A 22,502-nucleotide genomic window follows, 5' to 3' on the forward strand; every position below is an offset into this window, starting at 1 on the left:
CCGGAGTCTCTGGCAGGTTATCGCGCCATGCTCTCGCACTGAAAGTTTTCAGACGGCTTCGTGATGTTGTGTATACCCTCAGTTTCCGGCCTCACTGTTCCTCCCCCATATTGGGGTGATTTTGAAACTCAGTCTACTTTGAATCGTGCCTATCTTACTCGTGATGCTCTACTTCGTAGTTCCCTCCCTTCATCTCAAAAGATCCAACGTGATGCATTGGCTGCAAGGCTCTGCTCTGGGAGCTCTACCTGCCATCGCGAGAGCTTCAAGCTTTTGAGGCCGTACAGCTTCAAGCTGCGCTTGCCGCAAACCTCACTTCAGTCACAAAATCTCACGTATGGGCATTCTCTATTGCTTCATCTCTCCATCTATAACTTTATTATCGCCCAGAAACGAAAATCCCGTCGCTTAAAGCCGTATTCCCTCATGATCCTGAAGCTTCGTCCTACCGACTCCCGCCTCAATTTTCCACCTTCACCTGCCCTTCTGTGGCCTTCCACCCGCCACTTCAGGCAACAATTGACGCTCCCTCAGGCTTCAAACCCCATTTCCGGTAATATTGGACGCATCGCGACAGCTCAATACCGTTAGACTGCTCGTCACATGATCATTTCTCGCTTAGCACCACTGAGAGTATATAAACTCTCCCCCCCATACGTTTCCCACGATCTCCTCTTCTTCCCACACACCAACCCACCACTTCTTCCACTCTTTCAAGAGTCATTTCAAGTCATGTCTTCTTCCATCGGTCTCTTTCCAACATGACCTCCATCCACAACATCTTCTTTGGTCATCAACATCATCCACCTTCACTTAAGCTTCATGCTTATGTCAACATCCAACCTTCACTTGACCAACATGGAACCAACCAAGCTTGACTTCAACCACCATCAATGCTTGATCAGCCTTTCAGCTTCAGTCATGTATGTCCTTCACTCATGTCCATCATTGTTCTTCTTCTCCTTCTTCTAACATGTCTTCTTAGTTGTCGACCTCAATGAACATCATCATGATGTATCATCACCTTCACTTCATGTGATCATCCACTACCAACCATACCATCTACCACCACAACCAACCTCGATCATGCTTGAACTTCAACATGAATCATCATCGACATGACTTCATAAGCTTGGCTTCTTCACCTCATTCACACCATCGCTCTCAACTTCAAGATGTTCATGTATGTCTTCTTCCTTTCTCACTAACCTTTCCCTACTGACGATTACAGTTTTTCAGCGTTCTTGCTTCTTGCTTTTTTGTTTTCTTTTTTGTTCTTCTGTTCTGCTTCACTCAACCTAGATGCTTGCCTGCCTCCTCGACTTCAAAAACACTCAACTTTCCGATTCGACATTTCCCGATTTGCCGTTTTCCGATCTGCCAATTTTCGACTCGACTCCTTGTTGAAGCCAATGTTCACTGCACCTCTTTCAGCGGCTTGCACTCTTCGTGACTGCTTGCTCAGGTCAAGAATAGAGACAGTGTCATTGGCTTGGACTTCACATGAATATGGTCATATGTTCTGTGATTTCCGGATTGAACAGTTGACTGTGTGGAATTTGAGCAGCATATTACACTCTGTGTTTTGTGTCTGTGGCCTATCAACTGTTCATAGCTGCCTCTTGCATCTCTGTTTCAGTTTGAGCTTGAGCTAGCCTCGTTCAAATCGTTACATCTGTTACGCAGATTGTTGAATTGTGGACTCTCTAGCCGGTGACTGGGTTTCGATTACCTATATGCTCGGTATCTATCGTGGTTGCCTGCTTAGGCCTTCAACATATGGGTATCATCAGGGTTGCCTGCTTAGGCCTTCGACATGGTTATTATCAATGGTGCCTGCTTAGGCTTTCGACATCCAACATCCAATCAACCAACCAACCAAACATCAACCACTACTCTTTCTCACTCAACTTTACAACATCCAATCCTCAACTTTCAACATCCACTTTCAACATCCAACTTTCAACTTCAACTTTCAACATCCAACATCAACATCCAACATCCAACATCTAACATCCAACATCAACACAACATCCCAGGCAAGCATCAAGGTTTGAGTCAAGTATTACAGCGAACATTTTCATCTTCAGATAGCAATCAAAACAATAAACACCCTCTCACAACATTATGTCTTCTTCACTGTGACTTTGTCTTTGTATGTGCATCTTTTATGAACCTAACTGTTGGAATCATGACACTAACTGTGTTCCTTTGGTATGCTTGCTGTCCCACCGTGTTCTTCCTCTACCACTCTCCTGCGATGCTACCACCTGCTTTACTATCCATGTCTCGAACCTCTCACCCACATCCTCGCCCCAACCCCCGCCTTCAATCTCTGCAACTGAAGCCCACCCACGAATGAGTGCTCTCCAATAGCACACTTCTGCCGCAGGGCGAAGAAATCCTCTTTCTACGGCCGTGCTCCTCTGGCTCCTCGCTATTCGCTTTGCAACATCTGGGTTCTTTTCCAAGAGCGCGATGGTGGATTCCAAATTCGACGAGTCGGGTGCAATGTAGATCGCGTTAGCTTCCCGCCAGTCCTTCACAGTTGGTAGTAACGGAACAACATTCGGCTTCGCTCTCGATGCCTCTCTATAACCAAAGGATGAGAAGAGAACATCGGCATTTATCGGTTTTATCCAGTACGCCGTTGTCGTTAGGTACGTCAGTGGAGCAGTGAGCAGCACGCTCTCACACGCCTGGTGATACGGCAGCCTCCCAGAATACGTCACGCCCTCCGTGTACACCACATACTTATGCTTGCAAAAATCCTCGATCTTCAGCCCGTTGTCGCCGGCGGAGGATTTCCTCAGTGCTTGCACATTCGCCCACGCCTTGCCTCCAGCCTGTTTCACCAGATCCTTGCGTAGGTTCGGGTACGCCAACGGGTTGAACCAAACCGTGCCTCTCCACACCGGCTTCGCAAGCTTCTCGTCCCACACTCTGACTCTTTCGATGTCGTCGATGCGCTGCATGATGTCGTCCATCGTACCGAGGCCGTCTCTCTCCCATGACCAGAATCCAAAATGCGGCATCAGCCATGTGTTGTAGCTGCTCGAGTTCTTATTCTCGCGAGCGAACGTCCAGGAATTATTCTTGGGACTGTCGTTGATGACGAACGCGAAATGGGTGTCTGGGACTCGTTCCGGCGCTGTCAAAAGTGCTCGGTGGATCTGTTGCAAGATGGCCGTTCGCTGATGGAGGATATCAGGGACTGTGTCTGGCGCAACAGAAAGCACATAGAGCTGAAGAAAGCTATTAGAAACTGCGGGGGATCACATCAAGGAATGTATGCGTACCTGGTTGTTCCGTATACGGCCTTGCACCAAGCCTTTGTACTCAGGATCAGACACGTTGAAGACGAACTTGCCACGCGCTACCGAGTCCTGGATCGGTATGTTCAAGCTGGGGAATGCATTGTTGCATTGCGCTTCTGTGAGGTCCATCCGTTCGAGCGCTTTCTCCGCCTGCGAAGACTTCGCGCTCGATACGGCATGGCGGTGCGACTGTCGTCCATGATGCGCTCTTTGGTGATCTCTGCTGTCGGCAGAGAACAGAACGATGGCACACAGGACGAAGACTAGGGTGCTCAGAACCGCAGTACGGGTGATGGAGCGCGACAGAACCGACATGTTATCAACATGTTTGAACCGCGATGAACCCCGTTGTTGCATATGCGGTACCGAATTTTCCAACGAATTTCTGGCAGCAAAGAAACTCGGGGCGACGAGGTGAACAGACTTCCTATCAATTAATTCCAACGAAGCTCCGTCGAAACCCCACTGCATTATCTCTTTTATTTTCTAGAATTAAATAAGGTGTGATTTCCGACGCCACCGCCGGCCATTATTATCGAGGCTTGCATGGAGCAAGCATTCTCGCTCGCTTGCCGGGGTCGTTAGATTGGCGCAACCACGGGAAAATGTCGAGGATTGATTAACTCATCTATTGCGATCGTCTCGACTGGTCAATCTAAGAAACGTGTACTGTGGGGTTGCACTATGGCATATCTTGGGACCAGGCGGAGATGGAACTAGATGCGTCAGACGGAGGGAGGACGAGGATGGAGGGTTAAATGGTGATTGGGGCTTTTGATGGAATTGTATTGAGGTGACAGGACGTATCACGAAACGGAGAAAATGCGAATAGATATGCTCTGCGTGATGAGAGGATTGAAGATTGTCGGTCGCATGGTTTGAGGCGAATAACGATCTGTAGATGGCTGCGCCAATCACGAGGCTGAAATCAACGTCGCAGGGGAGTAATGCGATAACAAGCAGCACTATAAGTTCTCGAAAACCTCAACGACGTAATTCGATTCGTCGAAATGATGGTATTTTCGTATGAGATTCTTTGGAAGATCTTCACCTCTACTCCATACTCCATCATCATATCCCTCAACGAGCACGATTCAAAGTAGATACAGCCTTTAGTTAATTGGTTTCGACATTAACTAGGCGACCACTGCGACATACTTAACAGAATTGCACATACGACCAGTACAAGTATGTATGTAGATTAGTAACATATGTAGTTACCTCCAAATCCTTCTGTCTTATCTCTCAGAGCTATATCGGTAATTTCTCTCTCTTTAGGCCTAGTCCACCACGGAATAGATGCCTCTACAAACTCGTGAAACGGAACGAAAGGTTGAGTTTCCTTTACGCCTTCCCTTGCGATAACTAGTAGTGAAAAGGGTCCGACGGTAACTATTTCGTATGAAATACTCCTGCTCGCCCTATGTCCATTCTGGAAACAAGCCACACTTGTTAATTGCAACTATAACGCCCTCGAATCTACATCGAAAAGAAAGCCTTGAGTACCCCAACGGTTCTCGGGTGGCCTTGTTCTACGTGTTGTCATCCCCCTACGGAGAATATAGCGATCCTAAATTGTAAACTCCGGTGCTTTAGATTCGCTCGCATCGTTTGAAAGTAGCAGATGCAGGTTCGAACTCAGTGTTCCAATTTGCCGATGTGTCGATATGCATGAAGGGTATGTCCGTCGCCATGCCGTAGAAAACTTCGTACGTTGCCCTCGGTGTTGATTCTTCATTTCATTTTCGCCGTTGCGGTGGCTGCCACAGTACATCAGTCAAAGTAGCGGTGGCAGTGTGCTTTTTATATCTTCAAATATTGAAGCAGCTGGGGTGTTACGAACATGCATCCTCTTCAGCAACAAAAATGTTTAATGGGATTTAAATCCTGCCCATCATCTCACCAACAAGCCCGTGATACAACCCTTCTTCGATTCCATAATATGGATGTTCTCGACACAAGTGTCCGTATTTGTGCCTACAATGGGCGTGTGGCGGTTATGGAGGACGGTTGGGTAACTGTTGTACCCTGTTGAAGTACATCGTTGTGCAGATATCTCAATGATCAACACTAAATTGGTAGTTTAAGAATCATTAACCTTCAGGTGAATGTAGTAGAACCTTCCCTGGGGCGAGGCCCTCACCCGAAGCCCAGAAGTACTGTACTGATGCATTAGACGACGGGATTGCAATGGTACTATAGAATATTGGAGTCCGAGTCCAGATTCTCTCCATATATCTTCTGCGGATGTTGTATAGGGACATGATCATTATTCTATCGACTCGATAAAACTATGATGGAGAAGTAGGCTCTGATGTTGTTGAGGTAATTTTCAAGACTGTAACAACGGGCGCAATGAACAGGATCAACCAACTCTCATAGGCAAAGTGGCACTGTAGGCACTATTTATATTCACTTTCGCCCAATGGCTCCCCCACTATCCCATTATGTTTCTGCCTGGGATATCGAGAATCGACACTCATTTATACTGTTCGCCATGTAGCTCGGCAGTCTGGAAAACTACATTCAGGTATCTTCATGCTGCATCTATCCTAGCAATATATCCATTGGATCTTTAGTCGTCAATCCGGCCAGCCTCAGGCCAAAAGGGGTCCAGTGAAGGCAACCAGTGAGGAAGTTGAGCTCATTTCACTCACTTGCATCAAGCACAGACGTGAATACACGATAAAATCTCGCTTGCAGTACCATCTTTCAGTCCTGTTTACCTCTCTACATAAACCCCCAGGGTTCTATGGTACACACCGACACTGTCACCCACCCATACCTCGACTACGACAATGTTCGCCGACACAACGCCTTTGGGCTTGCTCTTTTGTTTCTCGTCTCTTGTCAGCATGTATGTCCGTGCTGCTCCAATGTTCTGGAATCAGACCCAAGTCGCATCTGTATCGGAGACTGCCGGTAACAATCGTAGGGGAGTGTCTTTCAACGATGCGTCTTTTACAAAGTCATTCAACACAAATGGACACCGAACTACGTGGATGTACAATTGGGCATCTTCCTTCAAAGGCCCGGCCGGTCCGTACGAATTTGTTCCGATGCTCTGGAGCGATGCACCAAGCCTTACTCGCGACTGGTTCGCGAATGTGGACATATACGCGAAGGCGGGCCCTGGAACCACCCATGTGCTGTCTTTCAATGAGCCAGATCAGTGCGGGTATGAATATGCATTCCTATTTTGATAACAAACTTGGCCCATGCGTGTACTTACAAACCATCAATAGCAACGGAGGCGCATGTATGCTCAATCTTGGTAAAATCGTCGCTGCACATAAGAGATGGATGGAGCCGCTCCGTCGTTATGACAAGAAGGTCTTGATCGGCTCTCCTGCAGTTACCAACGGTCGTCGGATTGGCAACAGAGGGCCAGTAGGGGTCGAGTATCTCAAGCTGTTCCTCGAAGGTTGCACTGACTGCAAGATAGACTTCGTCTGTATTCATTGGTATGTAACTGCCTCATAAAAGAAAACGTACAGAGCTTATCTAAGTGATTCGAAGGTACGGTTCATACTCCGACGTCGAGCTTTTCAAGCGCCATGTCATCGATACTCGGAACATTGCTAAGACTCGGCCGATCTGGATCACAGAGTTCGGTGTGTTTGGTTCGGATGCACAGATACTTGGGTTCTTGAGCGTAGTACTCCCATGGCTGGATAGCCAGCCTGACGTCCACCGCTATGCTATGTTTTGGGCGGCCCCCGGCTTTCTCCTTAACCCTGCTGGAAGCGCATTGAGTACACTCGGACAGGCGTACAATCATTGGTGATCTATAGGAGGAATCTCGAAGCACCTAAATACGCTATGTTCAAACATGGTCCAGCGTTATAGCGAGGCGTACCAGGTGTTGATAGATAATCCTTTGGAATGGTCTTCAAAACGAAACAACAGATAGACTAATGGATTATTTGACAAGCCCTGTGGTCTCGAAGATTTGCCTTTTATTGGCTACGTCTACGGCGAAAAGGAAGTGTGACTATGTTCACAGAGCACCTAGTGCCCATTTACTCCGACCCTCCCATTAGCAGTACTGTGACCTTCTAAAGCCTTCACACCAGTCAACCCATGCTCCTCAAAGAACTTCTTTTGCCACGGAAGCGGCTCCTTAGCAGGCTTAGCCGGGCCAATATCTCCCCCCTCCTTCCTTCTCTCAGCCCATTCATCAATTTCCCTCTGCTCAATAAAATTTCCATGCAGACCCAATCTCAACTTAACGGGCAGATGTATTGCTGCAAGCGGGCCCTTACTGATATTCAGTGCATCGAAGATCAAAATATCGTTTCGTAGAACGTCTAGATGATTTAGGAGAGCGATAAGGTACCCCTCTCCTTCCTTGTTGCTCCCCTCCTTTGGCACAAAGACCGGCTCCTGGAATGTCGTTGTTGGACCTGCCCACCATGTGTCTTTGACCGGCTCTTTCTTTTCACCATCGCTTGTAGATAAGCTGTCCCATTCAAAATGACCGATCACGTTGAATAAACCGCCAGCTGGGGGACCGCACTTGGGAAAATCGTAAGGCCGTGTTGGGTCAATCTGACATTGCCAGAAGTGGTTGTATTTGTGCGTGAGGTAGCGGTCATCGACCCGCGAGAATTCGCCGTTGATGCCGTAGATGAGAGTAGGCGTGACACGGGTGTTCGTGGGAGCCTTTGGGTCGAATTTCCAGCGGTATGTATCAGAAATTAGTTTGTTGCGTTGAAGAAGGGTTGTTGGTGTCGGTGTTGGGTTGTCTGGCGGGAAGAAAAAGAATACGTTGTCTGAGGCGACGGTTAAATCGACTACGATTTTGCCCTCTTCATCTTCGTATGAACCAGCGACGTGGCCGTGGAAACCTTACGCATGTTAGCATCCGAGACAGACTTGAGGAAAATAAAAACACCTACCATTGTCTGCACGCAGCCAGATGATATCGTCAGGCTTGCCACCGCGACGTGGAACAATACCATACCACTGGTCCTCATTCGGATCCCAAGCGAAATGATTCCCTCCCCTCTTCAGTCTCTCAGCATCCGCTTTGATTGGTGTCAAAGGTAAAATAAGGAAGTTCTTTGTGATAGCACCATCATGTATCATTCCGCAGAAAGGTGCTTTGTACCAGCACTCCTCCGTTTTCTTGCCGTCCTTGTCGATGGTGTAGACTACAATATCGCAGCTTGCATCGTGGCCATCACCTCCGGCTTCATACCCCCAGCAAACCATCTCTCCAGTATCAGGATCGAATTTAGGATGCGCTGTAAAAGTAGGAGACTGAACTTGACCGTCGAAATCGTAGCGTCCAATAGTCTCCAGTGTTACGGGATCCATGGCAAAAGGTGGGCCATCTTCTTTCGACGCGAGCAGGACCCCACGCCAAAACGTGATGTTTGTATTACTCGCCGTTCTGATTATTCCTTTGACCATCTCGTTGTCCGTGTATGGATTTCTGTATTTCCCAAGCAATGCCTTTCTAGCCTTTGTCTCCGCTTTGAAGCGATCAGTATGCACATATCGCTGTCGGAAATCCACATGTCCATTCTCGAACCGGAACGCGGAAACCGACCCATCGCCATTGAAATGGATGTCTTCTTCGAATAATGGTGGGAAACGATGGTCCGGCTGTATGCGATAGAACGTGCCGTTGATGTCCTTTGGAATTTCGCCCGTGGTTTCCAGCTCGAAGATGTCGGCTTCTAAACGTGAGGGCTTATTGAATCCTTGGAAAAATCCAGTGTCTGGGAATTTAACTTGATCTCCATTACGATTACCCTCATGATATGCTGGTCTTGCTGGCTCAGCTAGCGCAAAAATGTGTGCCATGTCAATTGGCGAGTGGTTGTCGATTCCTCTATCGTGTAACAAGGTCGCAGATAATTTCGAACCTCGGCCTATTGATATTCTTGAAAGCGCAATGTTCCCACATGGCCCGGAAACAGCATACCTACACTCCTGACCATTTTTTAGACTTCCCGTTTGGGACGATGTGGGGAATAGTAGAACGCGGGGTAGCTCCGAGTGAAAGACAGGGTTCACTTCCCATCGGCCAAATTAACCCGAGTCTCGAACATGTATGAGAGCGTCGGTCATATACCACCGATATATGTTTGAAAGCTTAATCTGCGCCACGAACATATACCTCAACGATACCCGGTACTTGCATGGGGCGTCGCATGTATGGTAATATGGCGGGGCGGACGGATGCACGCAATGTATGTAGTTGATGGTGATACGTCCCTGCTGGATAGCAGAAGAATTCGAGGTCCAAGGTATTGAGCACCGAAAGGATTCGATATCTCTAGTCTTAGCACCTTCTTTATTCAATTGCACTTGCTCCGTTACAACTTCTATCAAAGATTGCTCTCAAACAAGGCACCATGAGAGGCACGATAGCAATCGAAGAAGCGATCATAGATCAGGCTGGTGTTGAAGCCCATAGCTTCGCCCAGTTCCAAAACTTGATGAGGCCAGGTAGCGATCAGACAACAGGGTTGTCAGCTCACGAAAAGAGGCTTCTCGATATCCATGGAGAACGTCTGCAAAAGATGGACGAGCATGGCGTGGAATACATGCTACTCTCATTGACAGCTCCCGGGGCCCAAGGCGAGCCAGATGAAGCCAAGGCAAAGAAGCTGGCGTCAGTCGCAAATGATTATCTTGCTGGTGAAGTCAAGAAGAACCCGCAACGCTTCGGTGCATTGGCTGCACTGTCGATGCACAATGCCCAGGATGCAGCAGACGAACTGCGGCGAGCAGTGAAAGAGCTAGGCATGTTCGGCGGACTGGTCAATGATTTCCAATCGAAGGGCGCAAATGGGGATGAGAAAGTTTACTTCGACACCCCTGATTACGATATATTCTGGAAGACTGTCGAAGAACTTGATGTCCCGATCTACTTTCACCCCCGATATGCCATCCAGCAAGATCTCCAAGCGGGAACAAAATATGGCGATCGCAAGCATTTGTTAGGTGCTGGTGTGCAATTCCATCTCGATTTGAGTTGGCATCTCTATGCGGTCATGTCTTCGGGGTTTCTTGACAAGTATCCTAAGATCCAGATAGTAGCAGGACATCTCGGTGAAGGGTAAGTTATGCAAAATGCAGACCCTCGGCTTATCTAACATAGTGTTAGTATTCCGTTCAATCTTTGGAGGGCCAGCCATTGGATCAATCATCCTTGGAAGAGAGGATCAAGGCCGATGAAGCAAGACTATTCCTATTATTTCACCCACAATGTGTCTATCACGACATCAGGGAATTATAACACTCGTGGACTGAAGTTCTGTATTGAGGAAATTGGATTGGATCGATGTCTTTATGCAATTGGTAAGTAGAGCCACAAAATGCGCCAACAACGGACTAATTGATGTATAGATACACCATATGAGACCGTGGAAGAAGGTCAGACTTGGTGGAAAGGTGTTGATCTGCCTGAAGACCAGAAGGAGGCTGTAGGGAGAATTAATGCGATCAGACTATTCAAGTTACCTCTTGAGGTGTAATCGCTATAACTAGAGAGGAAATACAAGCAGTGGTAATGACTCCAAAGATCTCATATTAGGCGAGGAGCCATATGATCCAAATAAACATTATCGGAAGTCATATATATCAAGTTATGCAGACTAAGATCTTGAACTCCTACATGCAAATGAAAATAATTTCTTTGGCTGTCGACATTTGCATGTGCCAGGCTTTGACTAAGAACGTGTGATGCTTGAAGTTTGGAAATTACTGATCAGAAGGAAGAGGAAATCAGATATCAATGATAGACTACCTTGAAATTGATATCTCAACTACTCAGTCAACAATTGAAGTTTCGACTATCAACTCGTTCGGCTGCTACTCACTACTTGCGGAGAGAACGATATTTACTTGTATGCTGAAGGACCATATATTTTACGCGAAACAGGCCAGAATTGGAGCAAAGAGCAGGCACTACCTACAACGGAGTACACAGACACAGTGAGTTGCACTGGAGATTCAATATGATGGCTAGCTTGACATGCTTGTTCAGACAGTAAGTCGTGTTGCTACAAAATAATATTCAACTCTGCCGATCATAATGCACCTACATCAACGCAAGAGTACGAGATAGGGTGTAAAATAGGGGAGAGGACTATAGGGAAGATGATAGATGCCTTCGCAATCAATTGCCGCCAGAATTGGCGGCCTACAAGTCCAACACCGTGTATGGGGAACGTTCGCAAGACTTCTGAAAATTGGCTTGTCTCACTGCACGAATCGAATTGCATTGAGTTCGCTTGTTTTTGCTCGTAAAAGAAGTGGATATAAATTGAACCTATGGATCAGACGCAGGCTTGCTCAACTTGAGCGCGGGAGTACTCGAGCTGGGGTCTTGACCATACTCCGGTGCCCTCAGATCATCATCTGCTACCTGCTCGCCTGTGATTGGATGCTCATAGTGGAACGGAACCACCCGGGTGTCTGGCCACAACATAGGATTCTCACAGAGCTCATTTGGACCATTCGGGTCCTCGGGATAGGTGGTTGACAGAAAGGGAACATAGTTCGGCTTCGTGTATGACCACCCCTTCTCGAAAGTAGCATGCCAAAATGGGAAATACTTCAATCTGAAGATCTTCCATACACCATCCTCTTTGATGTACTCATTCTCATATATACCACCCTCCCACCACTGGACAAGTCCACGAGGATGTGTGTCCTTGATACTTTCATGGGTACCAGCAGACATCATGCTACGGAACCGGCCCTTGGCGCGTGTCCCCTCAGGGTTGACATCGACGATACCCTGGATTTGGGGATGGTCTAGTAAGAACCCATGCACAGGGCCATTACGACCTGCCACGAAGGATTTGGCGAAGCGACCGATGTACAGCCGTTTGACACCGTCCTTGCCATTATACCGGCCGCCTAGGAATTCAACACAAGTGTCCGGATGGTTGGAGTAAAGCTCGGCGACCTGGAGACATTTCATTAGTCGTAAATCCTCAAATATGTGTCCGAGAACCTTACCTCCTTGTACAGGCATTTGTCGAGATAGTAACCGTACTTGTACTGGAGTTTGCGGACTTCTTCTTGATCTGGAGAGCTTCAGCAATTGTGGATTACTAAGCCATTATATGAGCTCTTATCGATTACTTACCACCTAATCGGGTAACCTCTTTCTGCAATTGAGCAACCACCTTCTTGAGCTCTTCAATGTCACTCATGTTGTATATTGATTATTGGACAATGAAGAAGTAGCTTCTGGTATTTTGTCTGAATGAATGAAGTTTCGAAGACGGAGTTCGTCCTTCTTAAGCTGATTTAGGATTGATATTCACGACAGAAGCTTCCTTAGGGCTGTAGCTAACACCGCCGCCTGCGCGAGCAAATGGATGCTGCAAGCATTGATCTCGCCCCAGGACACAATTGGGATAATTCCGAGCTACCTCCGCAAACAAATTCCATCCATTGGTCCGGCAATCAATTAAAGGAAGTGCTGGGTACACGGTGCAATTAAACCGACGTGTTGAAGGTATCCCCAAGCTGGGATAAGTCTTGAGCGGGGGGGACTAAGCGCTAGCATTTGGCCCCTCCGAACAGCCAAAACGATCATCATGTGGGGTCGTGACAGCGAGAGGCCCCTCGCCAACAACCTTCCGATCCATCCGATTAGTAGTCGCTCCTACGTGTAACAGTTATCGTTTCTATACCCAGCTCAGCATCCAGATTAACATTTCATAGCGAAGGACCAATTTGGATTCCTCTTCGTTACTTCGACTTCATTCATACAAGTACCAAAAGCTTTGATCAACAACTCCTTTCCAGCATCCTCGATTAATTAAGACCTCAATTAGGTTGAAGCTTGCAAGATACAGATAGAATTATCTGCATACAAACGTTTCATCAATTGTACAGTCCGGAACAATGGGTCTGCCTGAGAAAATTGAGACTCGTCTCTTCATCAACGGAGAGGTACAAGCGAGAATGTCGATAGCTATTCCAGTTCTAATCAGTTCTGTAGTTTGCCGAATCCTCTAATGGAAAGACATTCGATATTCATAATCCAGCTACCTTGAAACTCGTTGCGAAAGGTTTGTAAATATGTTATAATCATTCGCTCCGTTGCACCAGATGCTCATGTCAAGCAGTACATGAAGCATCCGAGGAAGACACTGACAGAGCTGTCGCCGCTGCAAAGGCTGCATTTCCATCATGGTCGGCCCTTTCCCCAGATCAACGTGCCCCGTACTTCAAGAAGCTTGCTGCTCTTATTCGCGAGGCCAATGACGAGCTGGGAGCCTTGGAGGCAGCTTCAATGGGAAAACCTCTGGGAGCATTCTTCGACGCCTATGCATGCGCTTCAAAGTGGGAGCATTATTCCGAGGTCGGATATTCCGTACAAGGCACCACGAGCGTGCAAACTCCAGGCTTCATCAACTTGACCCTACGCCAGCCATATGGCGTAGTTGCTGCGATCATTCCGTGGAACGTACCATTGCTCTTCCTCGCCAGCAAACTAGCTCCTGCATTGATCGTTGGAAACACGGTCGTTCTAAAGAGCAGTGAAAAGGCACCACTGACGGTATGTAGTCTTCGTCCCAATTCGATGGATAGGGCTGATGAGATCACAGTCTGCCAAATTGGCTACCCTGGTCCAAAAGGCAGGTTTTCCCCCTGGTGTGATCAACATCATTACCGGCTTTGGTAATGTCTCTGGGTCCATCCTCAGCCATCATATGGATGTTCGCGCACTATCGTTCACTGGCTCCGGTCGCACTGGACGTCTAATCCAAGCAGCTGCAGCTAAATCTAACCTGAAGCAAGTCTTCCTAGAACTAGGTGGAAAGTCACCTGCGGTGGTTTTTGAGGATGCAGACCTCGAAGCAGCAGTAAAGGAGACTGCATACAGCATCCAATGGAACAGTGGCCAGGTTTGCATGGCGAACTCCCGTGTCTATGTTCAAGATACTATTGCGCAAAAATATATCGATCTATTCAAGGACCAATGGAAGAACGTCGCGATTGGCGACCCGCTCGAAAAGGGCACTAGCCATGGCCCCCAGGCTGATGAGGTGCAGCACAAGACTGTGTTGCGATACCTTGAGATGGGGAAACAGTCTGGGGAGCTTCTGATAGGTGGAAGCGCTCCGTCCGACCGCGAAGGGTACTATATCCAGCCTACCATCTTCACCAACACACCCGAAGATGCGCAGATTATGAAGGAGGAAGTTTTCGGACCTGTCGTAAACATCAATGTGTTTAAGACGGAAGAGGAGGTGTTGAAGAAGGCCAACGATACCGAATACGGACTTTACGCTGCGGTGTACACAAAGAACATCGATCGCGCGCTGCGGTTCGCCAAGGGCCTCGAGGCGGGAACAATTGGAGTCAACTGCACAAGCCCTACGACTGGACGAGATATGCCGTTTGGTGGTTACAAATCGTCAGGGACTGGAAGGGAGGGAGAGCCTAACTACTCGCTCAACAATTTCCTCGAGATCAAGACTGTCTGCATCAAGATCTCGTAGGCATCGCATGTTGAAACCATCACAACCATCCTGTCATCAGCCAAGATCGACATTGATATGCAAAATATTCAAAAATGATTGATTACATATTTCTAGAAAACCTGATTGCTGTTCCTTCAGGATCTCCCTCAGGGGCTCGCGTATGTTGAGAGTGACTGCATTGGTATTAGCCTGGGGATTGGTCTGGTTTGGCGATGACTTCGCACAGTTGCCGAGCCATCGCGAACTTTGTCCCTGCAGGTTGGCTCTCTTAAGTTAAGGACCCCACATGCCCCCAACAGATCCCCGCTTTCGCCACCTCTATCCTTCGTCCGTACTGTTCGGTGATGCACACTAGTTGCAAAATCGTCTGCTCCGTATTCTCTTCCATATTTCCCATCTCATGATACCAATCTCTGCACTGTCCTTGTAGGGAGTGCCATATACGCGCTCGGCAAGTGCACTTTAGACATGGCGGAAGCTAGACCGGTGGGACCTCCTCCACAACAAGCACCACTGCCACCACTCCATCAGCAACAGCAACAGCCACTGCTAGCGAACAGAGTGCCGGGAAATCATAGAGTACATAGCAGTTGTGACAGGTGCAGGAGCAGGAAGACAAAGGCAAGATCTCTACTCTTCTCCATGGCCGAAATGCACCATCTTCACCCGCCAAGCCGCTAATAGTTCATCCAGTGCATCGATCCAGGTATGCTAGATCCGGTCCATCCATTGGGCGACTGTCATCACTTCCAAAGTTCTGACTGGTGGGTATGCTGATATTTCCAAGTGCCTGGACCATGTCGTTACTGTGCCAGAACTGGTGCTACGTGCAGGATAGCAACTCCTCGTCGTAAACGTCCCTATTACCATGTGACCGAAGAGGAGTATCAATGTTCAATGCGTATCCTCGAGCATTTCTTTCCCGATCAAGAGCTCAATCTGCATAACCTCAGAACAATCGCCAAAGGCATCGTCAATGGAACCATCACCGGAAGCGTGACGCAGCAAACTCCTCCATCACACGATCAAGGATCCTCTGGCGAAGAAGACGATGTCCCCGACGCGGAAGCAGAGGCCGTTGTTGAGTCTGTAAATGACCTTCACGAACCGCTTGGATGTCTGATGAGAGACTCCCAAGGAAGATTCCGTAAGTGCCTGGTCCATCATCGGAGGCTTACAGGCGTTAACGGAGAGTAGGATATATTGGTGCTCATTCTGAGATTCCGTTCAATGCCGCCGTCTGCTCCATAGGAGACGATTCACGCAAGGGTTCTAGTATCATAAATCCCCCCAAGATTGGCTCTTATCCTCCTGCAATGCCTACTCCATCGTCATCAACAGGAGATTCACCCTTAGGCGAGCAGTTTTACCTTCCCTCCCGAGAGACTTGTGATATCTACATCTCTAAATTCTTGGAACATGTCCATTGCACCCATTGGCTATATTCCATTGAATCGTTTCTTGGACGTGTCGATCAAACATATTCATCAATTGTCACGGAGAACACATGCACTAGCTCATGGCTTTGCTCGCTGTACGCCATCTTCGCAATTGGCTCCGTCACCTCTGGTGCAGATGAACAAGATGCCTCTTCATATGGAGGTTTACTAAGTGATGAGAAATCGGCATTGGACTACGTGACAATGGCAAAGCAATTGATTCCTGCAGTATATGACGAAGCCGACCTTGACAGCATTCGTGCTTTGGCAATAATGGTAATCAGCTATTCGATTCCCAATGTTGCAGAAGCTGACCATATCCGCAGAGTATCGTGCTTGAGAACCTATGCTCGCGAGTCTCTTCGTACCTTTACATGGGCGCCAGTATTCAGATGGCTTATTCGCTAGGACTTCATCGTGACCAGGTTCCAGATGAAAGTTCAACATTAGAACGAGAGCAGTATAGGAGACTCTGGTGGTCTTTGTTCATCCTTGAGCAAGAAGTTGCTTCAAGAGGTGGTGCACCGACACTTGTCGATGAGAGGATGTTGAAGATCGCCACCCCGCTACCATCTGAGCAGGTAATATGATGCTGAGAACTTTCCTTGTTGATAAGGCTGACCGAAAGCAGATGTTGTACCCTGGTATGCATACACCGCTGTCTTGGATATCCACTTCCGTATCACTATGTCGACTGAAGAGGGATATCATCCAGACCGTCTACGCAGAGCGGTCCAATACCTCACGCACGATTTCATTTTCAACAATATCAAACTTACTGCTCTCACTGCAGAAGTGGATGCAGCAAATTCCACCCCATCTGAAACATGACGTACCGGTTCCTCCTACTCACAAACGTGCGGTGGCGGTACTACACCTCCAATACTGGGGCTCAACAATACTTCTCTGTCGCCCATTCCTGCTCCACCTGGTTCTCAGCTATGCGACACTCGGCTCAAGCAAAAAGATATGGTTCGAGCGAATGGGGAAAACCTGCATCGATGCTGCGCAGAAAAGCTTGGCAATCCTGCAGCTGATGGCGGCAGACAACAACCTTTCCAGCTTCACAGCATTCGATAGCACATGTATTCTGCGAATCGTGATGATATTCATTCTTGCTTTTGGGCACACGAAGCTTCAACACTACCGCTCTAATATCGAAGCTGCCTTACACCTTCTGAAAGGCATGCCCCAGGTTGGATTCTGCAAGATGGTCACCGAAGAGACGCCGATGCGACTTGCTGATTTGGGCTTGACATTTGATAACCAGCCAAATACTGGAGTCCTCCTTGATGATGATTTAATCGCACAATTATGGGGTAACCTAGACCCGTAAGTCTATAATGCCATTCATCGGATCATCCTAGTAGATGCTAATACAATGTTACAGGAACTTCATGACGCCACTGCAGACTCAGCAAAGCCTCGACTTAACGTTCGAGGACTCAGGATCCTTTGACCTAAATTCGGATATGTTACAATTCACGAGTCTAGATGATTCGATACCTATCGATCCATCTCAGGCATACCACGGCTTTGGATTCCAATAATTACGATAGCACTGTATCTGCCAAATTATTAAATCGAGGGGCTTCCATGTTACGCTAGCTCTGCCTGAGGGCTGTTTGGTTCTTCAGTCTTGCATCCACTAGTTCGATAAGCATTCATCATGCTATTTTGACCTCGTTTCTGGACAGGCAAGATATAAATCAACGGCTCCCCGTCATTTACGGTCCTACCTGGTTGTTGAATTCAAACCAGACTCACCAATGCAGAGATGACGCATGGCTCACATCAATACTCATAGTAGCCGCACTGTCGTCTACTCTGTTTGAGTAACGGACATGATACGTAGAGCTACGATGACATCTATGTAGTGCTGGAAGCTAGCGGCAAGAGAAGAAAGTTCTAGGTGCTGTATAGTGCATGTTCAATTCTGCCAGAAATGCCGATTTCTACATGGGTATGCAACACTTGCATAATGCAGAGTAGAAAATTAAACGGACGAGGAAATCTGATACTAGATCCTCTTTACGTAGAGGAATACAAGTGTCGCTATCTAATAATGCCATGCAGGGCATTCAATTTGATTACACCAAGAAATGCAAATATGAGAACAACGGTGGCATTCATGCTCACTGATGTATCGTTTGACGTATTTGATATGATGGACCCGGCAAAGTTGCAGATCATCACGGCTAGCCGCTGTGCTGGATTTGTCGGCAGATTTCAACTCCACTTACCACCCCTGTCACCGACAAGGGTTCTGCTCATGACTTATGACACTGCTCGCCAGGACAGAGCAGGGTTCAGATATCGGTCCCGGGGGTGTTCGCACCATCCCATGAAGGATATTGAAGAGGGGCTCGTTCGAGAATAGGTACGTCTATAGGGGTTGCCGCATACCGTTGAAGCTCGCAGTGGGCCTATCCATGAAAGCCCCTCATACTTAATCTTACATCCATTGTCCTCTCGGCCGCATTTTTTATGTTTCGAAGAATCTCAACGCCTCGGCCCTCGTTGCAATGGCTCTCGGAATCATCGAACCAAAAACAAACCAGCGGCCGCCTGGGACCGAATTATTGTTTGACACTGCGGTGGCAGATCCTGAGCACCACCATGAGCACTCGCGTCTACAGCACAGCGAAGGCAAAGTCAGTATTACTGCAGATGCCTCTTGCAGCTCTTGTACTAACGGCAAGATAGAAGGGGGACATCATACTAGTTCCACAGCCGTCGAACGATCCGAATGACCCACTCGTAAGGCTTCTGACGATCTTCATAGGGCCGATAACTCATTTATTCAATAGCTTTGGCCACGCTGGAAGCGCGAAGCCTCATTCGCATTTCTCTTTTTCAATTGTATCATCTTTGCAGCATGTCCCGGCCCAATGATAGCGCCAGCAACGGTAGCGTTGGCAGTCGAGCTTGACGTTCCCATTAAGAAGGTTGCGCAACTTTCTGGGTATCAACTGCTCATCGTCGGAGCACTCGGGTTCGTGCATCCACGACCAACTGCCGAAATGCATTGCTAATCCACTGTCAAATAGCCCATTCGTTTCAATCTTCGCACAGAAGTACGGCAAGAGGCCACAATTCCTATTCGCTTCGATCTTCGGAGTCATTGGTACCGGGATCTGCATTGCAGGTTTTGATCAGAAGAATCTTGCAAAGTCGTACAATGTGCTGCTTACTGGTCGAATGATTCAGGGCATCGGTACGACCGCGTACGAATCGCTGTCTGTCGCCGCGATTGGTGACATGTTCTTCCTCCACCAGCGTGGGTTGCGTACTGCCTTGTTGGTCCTCACGTTGGCATGTCTTTCAAGCTTCGTGGCGATCATCGCAGGCACAGGTTTCCAGAACCTTGGAGCCCGTAATCTTTTCGTGATACTCTTACCGATTCAGATATTTGGTACTTTGGGCACGTTTTTCTTCTTGCCTGAAAGTCAATTTGTGCGGAATGAAACGTCCATGCCGGCAGCGTCATCGGAAGAAATCGAAGCAAAGAATGGCGACCACACGGTAGCCAAACAGGATTCCATCGACCGAACAACTACGAATACGAGCACTATCCCGAAGCGTAGTTTCGTGCAAGATCTCCGTCCATACTCTGGGGTTATCTACAATTCAGACGGTACCTTCAAGCTCCTGGGCGAGATCTTTGTGCATCTGCTAAACCCCGCGGTGATCTGGATCCAGATCGTCAGCGCCGTACTCGTTGTATGTACCCAAAATACCTTCTACACATAGGCCATCTAACCATATCATTCTAGTCCTTCTTCGTCGGAACCGCGTACACGTTGGCCCAAATCTTCACCCCGCCTCCGTATTCCCTCAACGTCGCACAAAACGGCTTCTTCTTCACCGGCGCACTTGTCGGCGGCATACTCGGTATCTCCGCCGGCCCAATATGCGACTTCACCGCCCGCTTCTTGTCGCGCAGAAACAAAGGAATCTACGAGCCCGAATTCCGCATCCCCGTCTGTCTGCTCGCGGTAGTCGTCTTCGCGATCGGTTGGTTCACATTCGGATGGGCTCTTGATCATCCTGCCAAAGGGCGTGTTGTACTCTGCTCGTTCTGCTACGGCGCCATATGCTTCGGGACGAGTGTTGCATCCACATCTGGTGGACTATATATCTTGTAAGTCTACGGTTGTCGAGCATGTAGCTAGACATGGCGCATCAGGCTAACCAATCACTTCAATAACCCAGGGACTCCTTCAAAAGCTACTCCACCGAGATCTTCATCCTCCAAATGATGATCAAGAACTTCCTGTTCTACGCATTCAGCACCTTCATCAATGAATTTGCGGCCAAGGAGGGGCCTGGCCACATGTGTCGGGTCTTCGGAATCGTGACGGTGTGCGGGTTCGTGAGCTGCATTCCCATGTGTAAGTGTCTTTCCCTTTTCCCTTCGTATTCGGGTTAGAGAGGATTGCGTGACTAATGAAAGTGATGGTATAGATATGTTCGGTAAGGTTAACCGGGTGTGGGTACATAAGCTTTGGTCGAAGTATTTGCACACGAAACTTTGAGATTGGTGTCGCGAAGACCGTTGTTCTGGATAAGAGCTGCTGGGATGGGATGGGATTGCAATTGCGCGGATAGATTGCGTAACTGGGAGAAATCTAATGTTGACATAAAAGTTTTTGTCGAGGCCAATAATAATGAACCATCCAAAGAGAAAAGGCAGACCCATAATACCGTTCGTTGGAGTCAGTGACATCCTGACAAATGCCCAAGAATCCCGTTCAGGATTGCTCGACGTTCTCTTTTGTCTCCAGCTTAACCAAGCTATCTTTAGGGGTAGGCCGTTCCCAGTTCGGTGTCATGATAATTCGTACAGATCTCTATGAATCTACGCACTGGCGATGCAGTATCACACTCTCGAAGCATTCGGTGCAACCTTCCTTGACTTCCGCCATTCATGCCAAGTGATCGGTAGGAGCGGAACACTCGTTATACTATTCAATCCCTTTCATCAGCATTCCATCATCCCTTCCAACAATGACAAGGAAGAAACTTACGCCAAACCAAAGGAAAGCCCCAATGCAGCACCGATAGTCCCACACGACTTCGCGCCGACGCACTTGGGTGCCCGCATGCACATCATGCCGAAGGCTGAGAGCCAGAAGATGGGCTCGATGACATTGATGATGAAGTATGCTTTCGGCGACGCCCAGCGGTGGAAGCGCGCGACGTGCGAGGTGATGAGGATGTAGGCGAGGAGGTTGGCGGATTTTATGGACTGTGCTTTGTGTGAGCTTTGGAGAGGGAGAATTGCGTGAATTGACGGGAAACGTACGTAACCGAGGATGAGCATATTCATTCGACCCCGAGGAGCGGATTTGTCCCTCCAGAGAATCATACCGCATACGAAAGCTCCGATGATGAGGAAGATTTGGATTGCGTGAATGATTTTCTTGACTACCGCAGCGTGGTACCAGTAGCTGTCTATGAAACTCATGATGATGAAGTTGGGATTTTTGAAACGACTGATGAGGGAATGCGGATGGCGGTGATGTCTGGATGGATTGCTTTGAAAGCTTCAATGAAGGGTGGTCAATTAGTTGGGAATCGAAGCGGATGATCTATAAGAAGTTGAGAATGAAGGACTATATAGCTACTCATTTTGTTGTCGATGATGTTTTTGGGTTCGATAAAAGAGCTATCTTTGTCACTATCCGTATCAACATAAAACCTACACTTGGAACAGGATGCGAGTGCGAGCAGAATGTGTCTATGCGTAGTCCTAACTGAGATTGTCAAGTGCGAGTGCGAGACGAACTTGGCTATCTACACTGTGCGGCAAGTTCCGACCATGCTCGAAGTAGAGTGCGAATGCGAACGCTCGGTCGCGGCGGTACTTCATAGGGCGCTGCGCACCTAGCAAGGGAACGATGGTACGTCACCTTGTTCCTTTCGAGTGCGACGAGATCTGACTATTCCTGCAACGGCGGATTTCGATTGGCTACCGGCTTCTAGAAAAGCTCAGCCTCAGATCTTTGTGGGCCTTTTGTATCGCGCTACCGTCGCAACGTCCATTGCTGGCCCTAGCAATTGGGTCGATCGTATGTTTAGCAATTCAGCCCTGGGCTATATCTAGACGTTTGAGAGTAGATAAGTCGTCGTCTAGGGAACTTGGCGACTTAACTCCCCAATTTGACTTTCTGAACCACTGTGAATTGCTGACCTTGCAGAAAATCCTCAACATAAACCTACCTACTACCCTGCCAACAAATATTTTCAGTTAGCGGAAACTCGCTGCCATGAAA

General features: G+C 48.0%; 9 protein-coding genes across 9 annotated transcripts; 5 read left to right on the forward strand and 4 right to left on the reverse strand.

Annotated features, from left to right (window-relative positions):
* The first annotated feature begins 686 nt into the window (after positions 1-686).
* Positions 687-2,121, forward strand: BU24DRAFT_422738 (uncharacterized protein). Its single transcript, XM_033528061.1, has 3 exons — positions 687-923; positions 986-1,183; positions 1,232-2,121. Exons 2-3 carry the CDS (start codon positions 1,176-1,178, stop codon positions 1,653-1,655), a joined length of 432 nt encoding a protein of 143 aa, XP_033384728.1. The 5' UTR covers positions 687-923; positions 986-1,175; the 3' UTR covers positions 1,656-2,121.
* A 68-nt stretch (positions 2,122-2,189) lies between these two features.
* BU24DRAFT_462549 (uncharacterized protein) lies at positions 2,190-3,632 on the reverse strand (the record flags this gene model as incomplete). Its single annotated transcript, XM_033532019.1, has 2 exons — positions 2,190-3,245; positions 3,300-3,632. The coding sequence occupies 2 exons, from the start codon at positions 3,630-3,632 to the stop codon at positions 2,190-2,192; spliced, it is 1,389 nt and encodes a 462-aa protein (XP_033384729.1).
* Positions 3,633-6,115: 2,483 nt separating this feature from the next.
* BU24DRAFT_462550 (glycoside hydrolase family 128 protein) lies at positions 6,116-7,104 on the forward strand (the record flags this gene model as incomplete). The annotated part of the gene is made up of 3 exons (XM_033532020.1): positions 6,116-6,495; positions 6,563-6,781; positions 6,837-7,104. 3 exons carry the CDS (start codon positions 6,116-6,118, stop codon positions 7,102-7,104), a joined length of 867 nt encoding a protein of 288 aa, XP_033384730.1.
* A 224-nt stretch (positions 7,105-7,328) lies between these two features.
* Positions 7,329-9,131, reverse strand: BU24DRAFT_462551 (lignostilbene-alpha,beta-dioxygenase isozyme III; the record flags this gene model as incomplete). Its single annotated transcript, XM_033532021.1, has 2 exons — positions 7,329-8,167; positions 8,219-9,131. 2 exons carry the CDS (start codon positions 9,129-9,131, stop codon positions 7,329-7,331), a joined length of 1,752 nt encoding a protein of 583 aa, XP_033384731.1.
* Positions 9,132-9,685: 554 nt separating this feature from the next.
* On the forward strand, positions 9,686-10,810 carry BU24DRAFT_433418 (amidohydrolase-like protein 2; the record flags this gene model as incomplete). The annotated part of the gene is made up of 3 exons (XM_033529970.1): positions 9,686-10,392; positions 10,441-10,634; positions 10,683-10,810. The coding sequence occupies 3 exons, from the start codon at positions 9,686-9,688 to the stop codon at positions 10,808-10,810; spliced, it is 1,029 nt and encodes a 342-aa protein (XP_033384732.1).
* A 710-nt stretch (positions 10,811-11,520) lies between these two features.
* On the reverse strand, positions 11,521-12,499 carry BU24DRAFT_370292 (uncharacterized protein; the record flags this gene model as incomplete). Its single annotated transcript, XM_033524427.1, has 3 exons — positions 11,521-12,249; positions 12,303-12,378; positions 12,429-12,499. The coding sequence occupies 3 exons, from the start codon at positions 12,497-12,499 to the stop codon at positions 11,608-11,610; spliced, it is 789 nt and encodes a 262-aa protein (XP_033384733.1). The 3' UTR covers positions 11,521-11,607.
* Positions 12,500-13,199: 700 nt separating this feature from the next.
* Positions 13,200-17,774, forward strand: BU24DRAFT_346653 (aldehyde dehydrogenase-like protein; the record flags this gene model as incomplete). The annotated part of the gene is made up of 10 exons (XM_033523496.1): positions 13,200-13,247; positions 13,297-13,366; positions 13,421-13,857; positions 13,907-14,799; positions 15,294-15,346; positions 15,573-15,932; positions 15,983-16,500; positions 16,551-16,805; positions 16,856-17,556; positions 17,615-17,774. The coding sequence occupies 10 exons, from the start codon at positions 13,200-13,202 to the stop codon at positions 17,772-17,774; spliced, it is 3,495 nt and encodes a 1,164-aa protein (XP_033384734.1).
* Positions 17,775-18,551: 777 nt separating this feature from the next.
* On the forward strand, positions 18,552-20,884 carry BU24DRAFT_422742 (MFS general substrate transporter). Its single transcript, XM_033528062.1, has 7 exons — positions 18,552-18,878; positions 18,931-18,984; positions 19,035-19,219; positions 19,275-19,947; positions 20,001-20,368; positions 20,440-20,618; positions 20,692-20,884. Exons 1-7 carry the CDS (start codon positions 18,750-18,752, stop codon positions 20,760-20,762), a joined length of 1,659 nt encoding a protein of 552 aa, XP_033384735.1. The 5' UTR covers positions 18,552-18,749; the 3' UTR covers positions 20,763-20,884.
* A 366-nt stretch (positions 20,885-21,250) lies between these two features.
* On the reverse strand, positions 21,251-21,694 carry BU24DRAFT_409500 (uncharacterized protein; the record flags this gene model as incomplete). Its single annotated transcript, XM_033525925.1, has 2 exons — positions 21,251-21,475; positions 21,533-21,694. The coding sequence occupies 2 exons, from the start codon at positions 21,692-21,694 to the stop codon at positions 21,251-21,253; spliced, it is 387 nt and encodes a 128-aa protein (XP_033384736.1).
* Positions 21,695-22,502: the final 808 nt, after the last annotated feature.

The sequence above is a fragment of the Aaosphaeria arxii genome (genome assembly GCF_010015735.1).
Source record: "Aaosphaeria arxii CBS 175.79 unplaced genomic scaffold BU24scaffold_4, whole genome shotgun sequence".
Lineage (NCBI taxonomy): Eukaryota > Fungi > Ascomycota > Dothideomycetes > Pleosporales > Aaosphaeria > Aaosphaeria arxii.

Coding starts and splice junctions, on each gene's coding strand:
- BU24DRAFT_422742 (XM_033528062.1), top strand. CDS start 18,750: ATGGCTCTCGGAATCATCGAACCAAAAACAAACCAGCGGCCGCCTGGG. Junction 19,948..20,000: donor TCGTCAGCGCCGTACTCGTT/GTATGTACCCAA, acceptor ATATCATTCTAG/TCCTTCTTCGTCGGAACCGC. Junction 20,619..20,691: donor CGTGAGCTGCATTCCCATGT/GTAAGTGTCTTT, acceptor GTGATGGTATAG/ATATGTTCGGTAAGGTTAAC.